Raw genomic sequence first — 15,170 nt, forward strand, 5'->3', positions numbered from 1 at the left:
ACACTATCAAACTCTTAGAGGAAAACATAGGCAGAACACTATACGACATAAATCACAGCAAGATCCTTTTTGACCCATCTCCTAGAGAAATGGAAATAAAAACACAAATAAACAAATGGGACCTAATGAAACTTAAAAGCTTTTGCACAGCAAAGGATACCATAAACAAGACCAAAAGACAACCCTCAGAATGGGAGAAAATATTTGCAAATGAAGCAACTGACAAAGGATTAATTTCCAAAATTTATAAGCAACTCATGCAGCTCAATAACAAAAAAACAAACAACCCAATCCAAAAATGGGCAGAAGAACTAAATAGACATTTCTCCAAAGAAGATATACAGATTGCTAACAAACACATGAAAGAATGCTCAACCTCATTAATCATTAGAGAAATGCAAATCAAAACTACCATGAGATATCATCTCACACCGGTCAGATTGGCCATCATCAAAAACTCTAGAAACAATAAATGCTGGAGAGGGTGTGGAGAAAAGGGAACCCTCTTGCACTGCTGGTGGGAATGTAAATTGATACAGCCGCTATGGAGAACAGTATGGAGGTTCCTTAAAAAACTACAAATAGAACTACCATACGACCCAGCAATCCCACTACTGGGAATATACCCTGAGAAAACTATAATTCAGAAAGACTCATGTACCAAAATGTTCATTGCAGCTCTATTTACAATAGCCAGGACATGGAAGCAACCTAAGTGTCCATCAACAGATGAATGGATAAAGAAGATGTGGCACATATATACAATGGAATATTACTCAGCCATAAAAAGAAATGAAACTGAGTTATTTATAATGAGGTGGATGGACCTGGAGTCTGTCATACAGAGTGAAGTAAGTCAGAAGGAGAAAAACAAATACCGTATGCTAACACATATATATGGACTCTAAGGGAAAAAAATGTCATGAAGAGGTTAGTGGTAGGACGGGAATAAAACACAGACTTACTCGAGCATGGACTTGAGGATATGGGGAGGGGGAGGGGTGGGCTGTGACGAAGTGGGGGAGTGGCAGGGACATATATACACTATCAAATGTAAATTAGATAGCTGGTGGGAAGCTGCTGCATAGCACAGGGAGATCACCTCTGTGCTTTGTGACCGCCTGGGGGGGTGGGATAGGGAGGGTGGGAGAGAGGGTGATGCAAGAGGGAGGAGATGTGGGAGCATGTGTGTATGTATAACTGATTTAGTTTGTTGTAGAGGGAAAACTAACACACTATTGTAAAACAATTATACTCCAATAAAGATGTTTAAAAAATAAATAAAAAAAAAAAAAAAAAAAAAAAAAAAAAAAAAAAAAAAAAAAAATAAAATCTAGGCTATAATCAATATCATGTTGAAGGCATGCACACTTACAAATTTGAGTATAATTATTTTTGTTTACATTTGTTTTTTAATCTCCTATGTATTCATAATATTTTACCAAATTAATTATTATATCTAAATATTATGCATTCCATTCCCCAGTTGTAAAATATTTGCTGCTTTTCAACAAGGTATGAGGCACTAATGTAGACACATGGGATATTTTAGTTAATATAACGTATGAAGAGATTATAATATCTGAAAATTGTCAACCAAAGGTACCAGTCGTTGCTGGAGGAAGTTATCAAGAGGATGTGACTGCTGGTTAACCTGCACACTGGACCCGGGCAATTGGAGGCTCCGCACCCACTCTCCGCCCTTGGGAAGCACCTTCTGCCCACCATTCCCACACCAAGGAGTTGTTTTAAAGACACAGCCTCGAGAGAGTAAGGTAAGTTGAGACCATCTGGATTGAATATGTGACTGGACCCAGGTAAGGCTTCTGTATAAACCTTTAAGATTTTGGTGGGAGATTGCAGAGATCTACTTGTCTTAAGGCCACAAAGGCAGGTCTCACATGTAAGATTCCTTGGTTATTAAAACTGCCACATATTAATCTGGAGCAGCCTGCCTCTTTCTTTGTTCTCGCCTTGTCCTATGTGTACAGGGTCCAGTTTACGAACCAAAAAGAATTCTAGTAGAAGTGGGCAGACAACAATTAGATGACCAACAAATTGTGTATAATGTTGGATGGTGATATTTGCTGAGAAAATATTTATTTTAAAATAAATGTGGAAAGGAGAAATGGGTTTGGAGGACTGCCATTTTAAATAGATTGTTTAATATAGTCCTCATCTAGAACGTGGCATCTGACCCAGGACTTACAGAAAGTTACACAGTTAATTTCATGGATATCTGGGGAAAGATTGTTCCAAGGAGAATGATCAGTCAGTTCAAAGGGGAAAATGTTAGCATCTTTAAGGAACAACAAGAAACCCAGAATAACTGAAGTGACATGAGTTACGGATATAGAGGCAAATAAGATTAAAGGGATAATATGATTGGGATCTAGTAGATCATTTGGGAGGACTGACTCTCATTTTGAAGAACAGTTGATAAGTTTTGAGTCGAGAAATGAGACGCTCACCCTTATATAATTAAAACAAAATAAACAAAAGAAAAAAGAAATGCAACCCGCTCTGTATTTGGTGTTCAAATAGATGGTAGGGGCAAAGGCCAGTAAGAAAGAACACTTAGAAGCATATTGCAGTTATCCAGGTAATACTTTTAGACCAGGATTGTAGCAGGAGACAGGATGAAAAGTCATTGTATATCAGAAAAATTTGAAGGTACAGTCAACAGGATTTTCTAAAATATTGGATATGAATGAGAGGAATGAAGGATGCCTGTAAGGTTTTTGGCCTGGGCAAGTAAAGGATTGATTTGTCATCAACCTACATAAAACAGGTGGAGAATAGGATAAATTATGGATGAAAATTAAAAGTTAAAATCTGGACATACCCCACTTAATTAAACATGCAAGTGGAAATTTAGAATAGTCGTGTGTATGTTTGGATTTTAAGAAAGGGGTAAAGATGGGAGGTCTAAATTTCAAAATTTTCAGTTTATGTCTGTAATTATTGCTATATCTATATCAAGATACAGATATAGATATGTATAGTAACTGAAAGAATAAGTAAGATCATCAAGGGCCAGGATTTAAATGGAGAAAAAAACAGATTAGATCCTGGATTACTCCAAAATACAAAGTTAGGAAGAGGAAAAGGAACCAGGAAAGGAGACTGAGTAAAATAAAAGAAAAACCAAAAGAATGAAGAATCCTGGAAGCCAATTGTGGTGCTTTAGCCAGGGTAAAAGGAATAATCAACTGAGGTTAGTTCAACCACTGGCTAAGGCAAGATGTTGTTACTTTTTTTTTTTCTTATTTGTTGGCTTGTTTTTGTTGTTAATGCTGTTTAGTTTTCTTTACCAAGTTTGGTTTTTAAGTCTTTGGAATCTATTTCATATGTCTGAGAGCAGGATTGAATGTAACAACATTCAGATTGTGTGTTAAAGTTCTAATAATGTAGGTAGCTCCCTCTCAATGAAAAATATTCAGATATGAATATAGACAGGTATTATATTTTCTGAAAATTATTGAACATTCAAAATAAAACAATGATTGTTTTAATTATATTTGGAACAGTGGTTACTCAAATGGGTTTAATTTAATTCTATCTCAAGTGTAAGCAGTCAAAGCTCATTGTTATTTTGTTTAAAAAGTAAGCACACATTAAGTATTAATTTTCCTCAGATGTTACCAACTCCACAGTCCAAGAGAATCAAGTGATTGAAACTAACATTATCGAGTGTATTGTGTGCATTTAGTGAAATAAAATTAACCAAACCCAATAGGGTAAATATTTTCAAGTCTGTTTTTCTGGAGAAGTTAGGTAATTTTTTTACTTGCCAGTAAGGAAATGATAAAATCTCATCTGACTCTTAAATGCATTTTTCCACTGAAGCAATTTCAAGCATTACTGGAAAATTATGGGAAGTATCAGTATTACACAGATCTGGTAATTTATTTGATCAAATCTGACCCTCCGATTTATAGCAGAAACAATCATGTACCTGTTAAGTATGAAATCTGTTGACTCTGCCCTTATGAAGACTCCAGTAGTACATCATTGATTTCCAGATGAAGGAAGGGAGTAACTCTGAAAGTAAATTCAGTATTTAATTGCTAAAAAATGGTAGTCAAATTAACAATTCTTCATAATTGAGCTTAAAAACTTAATATGCGGGCTTCCCTGGTGGCGCAGTGGTTGAGAGTCCGCCTGCCGATGCAGGGGACACGGGTTCGTGCCCCGATCCAGGAAGATCCCACATGCCGCGGAGCGGCTGGGCCCGTGAGCCATGGCCGCTGAGCCTGCGTGTCCGGAGCCTGTGCTCCGCGATGTGAGAGGCCACAACAGTGAGAGGCCCGCGTACCACAAAAAAAAAAAAAAAAAAAAAAAAAAAAAAAAACTTAATATGCCTTATCTGGTATCAATATGATTTTCCCATAACAATTATAGGTCTACAACTGAAGCTTGGTTTGTTGTGGTGCTCTTAGTATTTATGGCATGGTGAACTCAGGCAGGCAATGCAACTACCAATTCCCCCATTTCTGGTTTGACATAATCTCTTCTTTTATAAATAGTTGTTACTCATATAGTAATTATGGGCCTTCTTAGAATGTGTTTACTTATTGTCACTTATCTCTCTGGTGATTATAGAACAAATGATTATGAGAGGCATTAATAGGCATCTAATTCATTTTTTCTTACTACCTTAAGCCATTCTATATAATCCTCCTCAAATATTTGATTAAGGCAGAAAGATTTCTAGCAGTGGAGAAACTAATTACTTCTTAAGGTAAAAACTAATACTTTCTGAGCTAAAACTAAAAATTTTCTGTTTTCTGGGCAATTCCAATGATAGGAAATTTTCATTTCTTTTTAAAATACCCAGTATGTTTTTGTTTTCTTAGCATTAAATTAAACCTTTAATATGTGTTAGCTACTGGTGGTGATGTTATTGAAATAGTCTTGGTCTTTAAATATTTTACAACATAGTAACAGAATGCATAAGTGCCTATTTATAAGTTAATAAATAGTTGCTATTTTAAAAGGCTTGCTAACAAGACTAGTCAAAGCCAAATTTCTATATAAATTCCACCTAGAAATTACCCTGGGCAAGATATTTGTTCCTCAAAGGAGCAGTAATACAGGAGAAAAAGAGGATAATTCATGACATAGAAAATGGATATCATGTAATCTCCCTGTGAAGTTTCTATGTTTCAGTTTAGGTTTTATTCTCCAGGCTAATCCAGGGCAAGTTTTCTACACTGCAGTCTTTCAAAATTTGCAAATGATTACTATGCACAATTATCCCTCTCTGTTCATATTTCCTATGTCTTAGGGTGTCTATATTCTGTTTTCTGGACAATCCCAATCATTAATAAAACTTTACATTCCTTAAGGTTCCTTATCTCCAGTCTACCTGCCACTAGTTTTTTCAAGATTTCTTCAAATACAGTGGCTTCCAACATCCTCAACAAAATTATCAATTAAAAAAACTCTACTAATTTGGTAATATACATTTTAAATGTTACCCATATTATATTCCATCAGTTATCTAATTATAAAGAAAAAGAAAAGTTGGAACTATCATTTCTCATTCTGAAACTATACTATTGATGAAGGAAGAGTGGTTTAGATTTTTTTCTTCATCTACACATTACTGACACATAGTTCATTTACACTCAATAAAATTTACTGGTTGATCCCATAGGAAAGAATTGTACAAAAAAATTAAAGTTAATTGTTCACAAGTATATTTATAATATTTTATATTGTAAATGTGTCTCACATCCTTATCGATGGGTAGACATCAGTGATTCAGTAAACACTTGTCCATAGTCGAGTGGTTGCAGAAGAAACTCACAACTTGTACCAAAGCTCACTATAGTCCTACCACATTCTATTTCCAAATTACATGCAATAATTTAGCTGCTTTTTCCCTGAGTAAATCATGTTTTACCCTTAAAGATGTTTAAAAAATGTTATAAGTGAGATCAGAACTGCTTCTAGGAATTAAATAAAGTGAAATTTATTTTTATAAATACTATTTTATTTCATAAAAATACAAAAATATAAATATACATTTATAAAAATATGAATGAATTAACAGAAAGACATTCTTCAACTAAATAAATATGGCAGTAATAGTCATTCCTATTTCTTTAGAGATATATTTTTTCATATTAATTTACAAAGCAGTTGCACAATGTTTCATTTAATAGTAAAGGTGACTGTAAGTCAGTTAAGAAAACATTATTTATAAAGTTCTTATATCTAAGCAAAGGCACAAAAAGCCTTTTATGTACTTTTTATTGATTATTGATGTGATATACTTTCCTTCAGAGATTGTTAGTCAAAGAGGGTGAACTGGTTATTATTACTTTTTAAAATCTATGTCATTCGTGTTCATTCACAGAAACTTACTGTTTAAGCAAACTCTTACTAAGACAACACCTAAGTATTGTTTGTAATTTTGACTTTTTAAAAATTTTCCTCCAAGGAAGAGAATGCAGGCCACTCCATCTAGTAACAAAGAGAGTACTTCCACTGTTGTCCATGAAGTCATAGCATACTCTTAATCTCGGTCACTGTCATCACCCCCATACATATCAGCAAGTTTTTTAAAACGAGGCCCCCAGTCGCTGAGGTAACCATAATCTTGGTTACAGTCTACTGTGGGAGATTCCAAAGAACTGAGTGATTCTGCTATGGAATCATTCCCTTCATAGGCGTACGTTGCCAGTGAATCATAAGGAGGTGCACTTGGGTCTGAGTCATTTTCTTTTAATCTTCGATGGATAAAATCTTGCACATCAATATTTTCCCACAGAGGTACAGTCCTCCTTATCTGAAAAATTGTTTCAGGCATTATATCCCTTCTAAATTTACTATCTTCTCTTGCTTCTGGATTCCTTAATGTGCCAATGTCAAAAGCTTGGGTATCTTCTTCCCCGCCGCCTTCGTCATTGTAGGTCACAATGTTGTCCCGGACATCGTCTTTTGAAATTATCAAAGGTTCCTTTTTTCTTTGCCTCTTCAATGCAGCAAACAGCACAACTAAAACTATTAACAAAAAAAAAAAAAACAAATACAACAACAACAAGAAGGAAAAAACAAAGAGAAAATTGTGAGATTTCTTGATTCTGGTTTAAATTAATATAGCGCACTTTTGTATTTGTGACCTTGGTGTGGTGTAAGTAGTGTTAAGTTCATTTGGATATAAAGAGTAACTATTCTACACAAATACAGGATGTTTTGGGCCAGTGACTGGATGTACTATATTGATAAAGAAACAGATATTACAGTGCCATTTATTTACTTTCAAGACTCAATCTCCTTTGGGGCTCTGGCATTGAAAATCTTCAGTTATGGCGAATGCATTTAGCCTACTATAAGTATGTAATACCTCATTCTTCCCCAATGCATGTTTGTTTCAAAATACTAAAATTCTAAAGCTACAATCATTATTATCCCAAGAGAAATTCAGTACCAATTTAATATTAAGGACTCAAGGGAATATAGGCAAAGTATTGCTCACATATATGCATATGTCATGTGTATATGCATGTATAATATATGTTATGTGTATATATATCATACATATGTACACACACACACACATATATATATATATGCTACTAATCTCATATGTTCCCATATGTCACATCTGTTTAGTTAATTTCTTTTATTGACCTGGTTTTGAAAGCCTGCTTAAAATCTGAAATATAACTCTATATAAGCTACAATATAAAATTAAAACTCAAACTCATCCTTACCTTGTTCTCATCTTACAGATATTACCTTGTTTCTGAGGACTTCCTTGATATATAGTTGCATTCAAACATTGGGGCTGAAATGTTAATTGTGCTCCCTGTATATGCTGTATTATTATTTACATGCTTATGTTATCAAGTTAACTATGAACTTCCCCACATATGACATACTTCCTTATTTCTTGTTATACTACTGGAATTTAAAATTTTATGCATATATTTGACAATGAACATTTGAAAGATAAATACATTTTGAAATTAAAAGTTACATTTAAAACATAAGAAAGATCACATGATTTCCAACAAAATATGTTTCCATAGAAAATGAACCAAGTACATAATTTTATACATAAGGAATTTAAGAATTAAATAAAGAATATTTTCCAAAAGCATACTTATACATTGCTGGGGAGAAACAAAAACCAGGTTTTCCTTACTTTATGGAAGTTAAATGTTTTGTCAATACTACTGATGTCTTACTGAAAAATAAAAACATGTTGCCTCAGAAACCTACTATTCATTTTCTCAGTCTTTGTTTTGAGATTATTACACAAACTCATTTCCATTGAGACTGCACTTCACTATGGCCCTTGAGGCCCCTGTAACTATACTTAAGGCCCATACAATGCTATTGTCATATTGGCCAATACACTTTCCTTAGCTCTTACTAATTGGTGAGAAGAAAACAAAAGATTCATTAGAAGTATCTTCACTAACCTCTACAGATCAGGCTTTGCGTACTGAGCTATATTCAGAATCATGTTGAAGACATTTTAAAAAACTTTTCATTAATAATGAGACATATCTATACTCTCTTCTGTTGAAGGATGATCATAAATTAAATCCAACATAGACCTGGAATCCACAAGTCTAGTGAATCATGCAGTAGAAAAACAGGGTTCTTTCTAAGTTTAATACTGAATGAATTAATTTATAAATTCTCTATGCATAGAAGAAAAGCCATATAGTCAAATAGTTTTAAGGGTTTCTTTTTTGTTGTTGTTTTTAAGGGTTTCTTAACTAATATAATGTTTACGAACTTTCACAAATGGTCCTCAGAATCTGCTCTGAGGGTTTTCTGCTTTGTCAGGCCAAAATTATCTGCTTCTTTTCCCTCGACTGAGGTTTTTAATCTGGTGTATGTGAATGAAATTCAAAGAGACTAAGGTAAGGAGTAGAAAAAAATGCTATATTCTGTAATATAGAAAGTTATATTTTCACTATAACTTGAATTGAACATTTTTTTCTATTATGGATATCAGCATAAACTGTAGTGATAGTAACAGTATGTGTGACTTTTGAACCAAAAGAAATCACAGATACTTTATATTATAGTTAGGATGTATTACAAATAATCATTAGACTTGTTCTAGAACAAAGCATATATGACAATAATTAAACACGTTTGCTTTTTTGTTTTTTTGTTTAATTTGGATCAATGTATTTCCTTTTGTGTTTCATGTCTTATTTTTATAAATTTAAATTATTATTCTAAATAGGTCCATAGCTTCATCTTCACTATGAAAGGTGTCCAAGGAACCAAAAAGATTAAAAAGCCCTGCCCTAGGTTTTACCCGCTACTTTGCTTTGCCTTGTAACATGGATATAAACTATGAATTACATTTCTTCAAACTGTAGCAGGATAGGTCTGAAATATTATTGTCCATGCTATATCACCATTTTGCAAAAAGCAGACTCTTCTAACTCAGAGGTATAGTAACTATGTCCAGCCATTAGTATAAAGATGTGAAATAACAGCAAGGATGCTTAAAGAACTTTTATAATGAAACCTCATGAGTTAGAACCCATTTTAACTAAAATAAGAGAAAATCATTCCACATTTAGTCAATAAATTGAGAAGGTAAAATACAAGAATTGTGTGCCTTCTATATTTCCCAGGGCAGAAAGATGGCAGACTTTTCAGAATAAAAGACACCTTCTAGGATTTCTGCGTAGATAAAAATATTATCCAATTTAGTTGGATAATATTATAATATCTAAACGTATTTTGGGGGGTGGATTATGTTCCCTCTTGTATGCATGCATGTCTTTATGTGTTAGTATGTGTTACATTAATATTGAAATTAAAAAATCAAATTTGAAATATACATATTTCCATATTGTCCTAAATTAGGAAAGTAGAACTATTTGAGCAAGTAAAGCAATATGATATCAGTAGCACTTAGCTAAAAGGAAAGCCAACATTTAATCTCCGTGAGGATACAAAAATATTTTATGGAGGAGTTGAACTTTCTAGCAGCAGGTAGAGATGTGGACTGCTGCTGCTGCTGATGGTAGTAGTATGTTAAGCTCTAAGCCGTCCTACAAAAATGTTTATCTAAATAGTTGGATCTTCATAACTGAGACAAATGTTTTCCCCCACTTGCATCAGTTCCTCACTGAAGTCCTGTAAGAATATCTGGCCAAAGGGATTTTATCCAGATAGCCTGAGAGGATTTGCAGTGAAAAGGAGCCAGCACATACGAGCATTGGGACATAAATTTGGCTAGCTCTCCTGCCCTGAGCATTCATTTTGGATGAATATTTGATGGAAACAAGTTTTGGGGGAATGTGTTACAGTGGAACAACTGTTTAATTGAATTAAATCATTGTCCTGTTAGGGCATGCTCAAAGAAAGCATTTGCACTGGAAACATGACTTTATTTAGAAAATATTGCTCTAGTAGGTATGACCCCAATGCCATCGTGATATCTTGAGAAATGAACTTAAAGTTTAATTTGGTATGTTGTGCCTACATTTAACAAATTTTATGGAAAAAAAAAGTTTATCTTACGGTGACAAGTTAAATGCACTGGCCAATTCCATTTATGATATACATAACTTAGTATTTGTTAGGAATATTATTTGTAAAGTAGTCTTTTGTTTTGAGGATAATGCTTAGAAAGGTGGATTCTGAAATAGAATAATCTGGGTTTTAATGCTAGTTAAAACACTTTCTGAAAGAGTGACCTTGTGTAAGTTATCTAACCTTTCTGTAGAAGAATAAAAGTATTTACCTTATAGGGTTGATATGAAAATTAAATCAATTATTAAATGAAATATCCTTAGAAATGGGACGATCTTAGTTAACACTAAACACTATAAATATAAAACATATTTTAAAATATACATATGTATCACTAGCTATTATATCCTTGTTTTCGGTCTCCTTAAAGCTAGAACTATCCACAGTCAAAAACTCAATTGTTTTTCAGTTGGAAGAACAATTTTAATAACAAGTTAAATTTTTCAGCCTTTAGCTCTAAAGAAGAGTGCTTTTCAGTGTGCAGTCACTGGGTAATGAGGGAGAGAATTCCTTGAGTTGAATGAGCATGTCTCAGGGGCATATCTTTCAGGGGCATAGTTTACCAAGTAGTATGACGACACAGAGAAGGATAGCGATGAGAGCTCCCGTGCTCAGGCCAGCAGAGAGGACCAAGGCCTCGGCATTGCAGGACTGCATGTTACCTTGATTATCACAGGCACACACACGAATGGTGAGTGTGCCAGTGCTGCTTTGGATTGGATAATCATTGTCAAAGATTAAAATTGGCAGCAGATACGTGCTCATTTTGTTGCGGCTATACCCATCTTTTCGAGTCATGATTCCTGCTGTATTATCTGAAAAAACAAAAAGACCAGTTTTAAAATTTTGCCTCTTGAGGTTTCATAATATCTGTCTTCAAAAATATTCTGTACCTTTATTATCTACAATGGTGAAGTTTGGATTGAGGGGAAATTCTGGCACTGGTTCAAAGAAGAATTTGTGGCCTCGGGGAGGATCATCTTTGTCCATGACACTGACAGTCTGAATCAACTAAAACCAAAGAAAAATTAATAGAGCACACAAAGCAACTCTTGTTATTACAGGACATTTTAAATCAGTGTTTGAGCTTTAAATATATCACTGAAATTAAATACTGAAATTTAACAAAAATTTCCATTTTCAGAACATTTTGCCAAGATTTTTTTTGTAGTTCTGTCTAATGTAACTTATTTAATGAAAAATGAAAAATGCCCATCAAGTATCAGTTTGCAGAGCACCTCTATGGATCATTATCTGATTCCTGGCCACTTTAGTATCCAAGAAAAGAAAAGAAAAATTTGATCACGCCAATCTTTTGTCTTTTAACATTGTTAATATATACTACCAGCCCATTTTATTATGAATTGGTTACCAAGTATGTTGCCTCCACGAGATAATGATTGTTTCAAAGGGAAAGGGCATAACAGATGTGTTTTTTTAAAAAAAAAAAAAAGTGCTTAGCACAACCACTCCTGGAGATTAAGGAAACTATAAATATAGTTTTGGGAATATGAGCAATATTCCATATAATAGCAGAAAGGAGAAGATTTTAAAGCTATGGGGCACCATAATTACAATCATATTGCATACTTTATTCAAATTGTTTGCTTTTTTTTTTTTTTTTTTTTTTTTTTTGCGATGCGCGGGCCTCTCACTGTTGCGGCCTCTCCCGTTGCGGAGCATAGGCTCCGGACGTGCAGGCTCAGCGGCCATGGCTCACGGGCCCAGCCGCTCCGCGGCACGTGGGATCTTCCCAGACCGGGGCACGAACCCGCGTCCCCTGAATTGGCAGGCGGACTCTAAACCACTGCGCCACCAGGGAAGCTCTCCTCCTCTTTTTAATGGTATTTGCAAAATTTGGAAGAATATACAAATAAATGCTTCTAACGTTTTTTAAAATCATTGCTGAACTTGAGAAATTATAGCACCTTTCAGCTGTGCTCCCTGTAGGTCAGAGGTGTACCATAGTGTGAAGATGGAGCAGCAAATGACAGGTTGGGCAGAAAAATTCCATTGAGCATTTTATTGTGGATAAAACACAAAGCTACACATCAGGGTGCCTGTTTTCCAGTCCTGGGTCTGCCATCTGTGTGATTTGTATTTACAGTCATTTAATTACCATTACTTTCAGACTTCTGTTCTACAAAAACAAATAGTGTCACCACTTCAAGGTATAATAGTCCAACATTCTGTGATGAAGAATTATTAGAATTTTACAGTAGTTTAATGTATCCATTGTTTTGTTATTGTGTACCTTCTATGGCCATACCAACCTGCATACTCACTAGTTAATACTTTTTCCTCTTTGATATTAACTATAATTTTGTTCATTTTATTGACAGTGACATATGTAACCATATGTTTCTTTATACAATACTTCTGAAAGTGCATAATTATTAATATAAACTTGATATGATTTTTCTCCTTATAAGATTGACACATGACATAGAAAAATTTATATAAGATCTAATATTTGTGCTCAAACTTCTGTTCCAGAATGGCAATAATGTAACTAATATTTAGTAATATTTTAATCATAAACATCATTGATCCTTTCATTGTATGACTGAGTTCTTGAAATGATTAGATGAGCCATTGTTTAAACATATTTTAAGAGAATATATCAGTAGCTTGACATCTATATTATGTTTTATTTTTAACCTTGTTAATATTAACAGGAAAATTGTTTTCCACCGATTATATAAACAATGACATAGACATGTTAATAGCAGTAGTATATATTAAAATAATTTTAATTAGTTAATGACAATTATACTTTATCATTTCAAGTATTAATTTTGTAATATGTAAATAACTCACATGAAACAATAAAAAAGCATGCTAATAGATAAATAAGTAAAGACTATCTACAGGCTCTTATCAGTTGACTTGTGTCCCTTCAAATTATATGTTTAAGACCTAATCCCCAGTACCTGTGTTGTGACTTTATTTGGAATAGGCTCTTTGCAGGTGTAATCAAGTTAAGATGAGGTCATACAGAATTAGTGTGGACCCTAATCCAGTGAATGGAGTTCTCACAAAAAGAGGGAAATATGGAGACAAATAGAGATACAGAAATAATATCATATAACAGTGGAGACAGAGATTGGAGTAATTTGCGTCCACAAACCAAGGAACGCTAAGAATCACCAGCAAACACAGAGGCTAGGAAGTGGCAAGGAAGGATCCTCCCCTAAAGCCTTCTGAGAGAGCATGAACCTGCTGACACATTGATTCTGGACTTCTAGCCTCCAGAACTGTGTCAAAGAATACATTTATGTTGTTTCAAGCGATCTAGTTTGTGTAAATTTGTCATGGTAGCTTTGGGAAACTAACATAGCTATCAAATGTTCAGCCTCAATAATTTTGGAGGAATCCATGTTAAAATTATTATGAGATTTTACATATTGGTAGATAGTATTTAAAATCTAGTGTTGCCCATTAAATGAGCAATTATCCATATTTGGTGGAAGTTATTACTAGGTATATAACATATTCTCAGCACTATTTGGAAGCACTGATGAGTATTTATAGATAAAATTTATTTCTTCTTTGAGGATTTCATCAAAGAAAAATGATTCCAGGTAGTATACAACTACACATGTATTATAATGCTCACTGTAGTGCTGCCTGCTAGAGTAACATTTTGTTGGTAAACAAAATTTCCATTAATAAATGGGTAGTTGAATAAGCTAACTAACGTGTAGCTATGCTCTGAAAAGTAAGCAGCAAATTAAAATCATTCATTGAACTGAAAATATGCCCATTACTTGTTATGAAGTGAAAAAAGGAAAACAATTTTTAATCCAAATAACTGTGTAATGATTATTTGCTGGTGAAAAGAAAATAAAAACTTCATTTGTATTTCTGCGTATGTAAGTGGAATGTGGTATGTACCTCTTTCTTAGTCTGCTTGAGCTGCCATAACAAAACACCATATACTGAATGGCTTAAATAGCAGAAATTTATTTTCTCACAATTCTGGAGGTTGGAAGTCTGAGATCAGGGTATCAGCATAGTGGGATTCTAGTGAGAGGTCTCTTCCTGGCTTTCAGACAGCTGCCTTCTTGCTACATCTTCACATGGCCTTTCCTTTGATCGTGTGTATGACAATAGAGGGTGATCTCTCTGGTGTCTCTTCTTTAACAGACACTAATACTGTCAGATCAGAGCCCCACTTTATGACCTCATTTAACCTTGATTCCTTCCTTAGAGACCCCATCTTCAGATGATACAGCCACCCTAGGGGATAGGGCTTCAACATATGAATTTTGAGGGGGCAGAAATATTCAATTCATTATAATCTCTACCGGAATAGAAGAGACTATATTTCACTTTATTTTCTTTATTAAAAGGACATGATAGAATTATATATGATTCTTACCATCTACCTACTCTTTCCTCAAGGAACTATCTAAATAACTCGTTAAAATTTCTTTCAATAACATTTATGCAGTTAGTATTTGTAAAATACAGTATTTGTATTTGTAAAATACTGTATTCGTGTAAAAAATGAACAATATTCTGCATTTTCTTTAAATTACTTTAGAGATACCTGAAATATTACTTTATATGAGGACTTTGTAACTCTTGTACACTCTTTTTGATCTCACTAATATTAAAGTCGAAAAATCACAAAC

The 15,170-nt window shown here is 34.0% G+C and overlaps 1 protein-coding gene across 1 annotated transcript in view; it reads right to left on the bottom strand.

The window, feature by feature from the left end:
• Window positions 1–5,988: 5,988 nt before the first annotated feature.
• Window positions 5,989–15,170, bottom strand: part of CDH9 (cadherin 9) — a 127,886-nt gene continuing 118,704 nt past the window's right edge. Inside the window, exons 10-12 of the mRNA XM_059061040.2 lie at window positions 11,424–11,541; window positions 11,094–11,345; window positions 5,989–7,014 (exon numbers count right to left, since the gene is read on the bottom strand). Coding sequence (XP_058917023.1) covers window positions 6,527–7,014; window positions 11,094–11,345; window positions 11,424–11,541 — 858 coding nt within the window. The 3' untranslated portion in view covers window positions 5,989–6,526. The remainder of the gene's footprint in view (window positions 7,015–11,093; window positions 11,346–11,423; window positions 11,542–15,170) is intronic.

Source organism: Kogia breviceps, chromosome 4, assembly GCF_026419965.1.
Source record: "Kogia breviceps isolate mKogBre1 chromosome 4, mKogBre1 haplotype 1, whole genome shotgun sequence".
Taxonomy (NCBI): Eukaryota; Metazoa; Chordata; class Mammalia; order Artiodactyla; family Physeteridae; genus Kogia; species Kogia breviceps.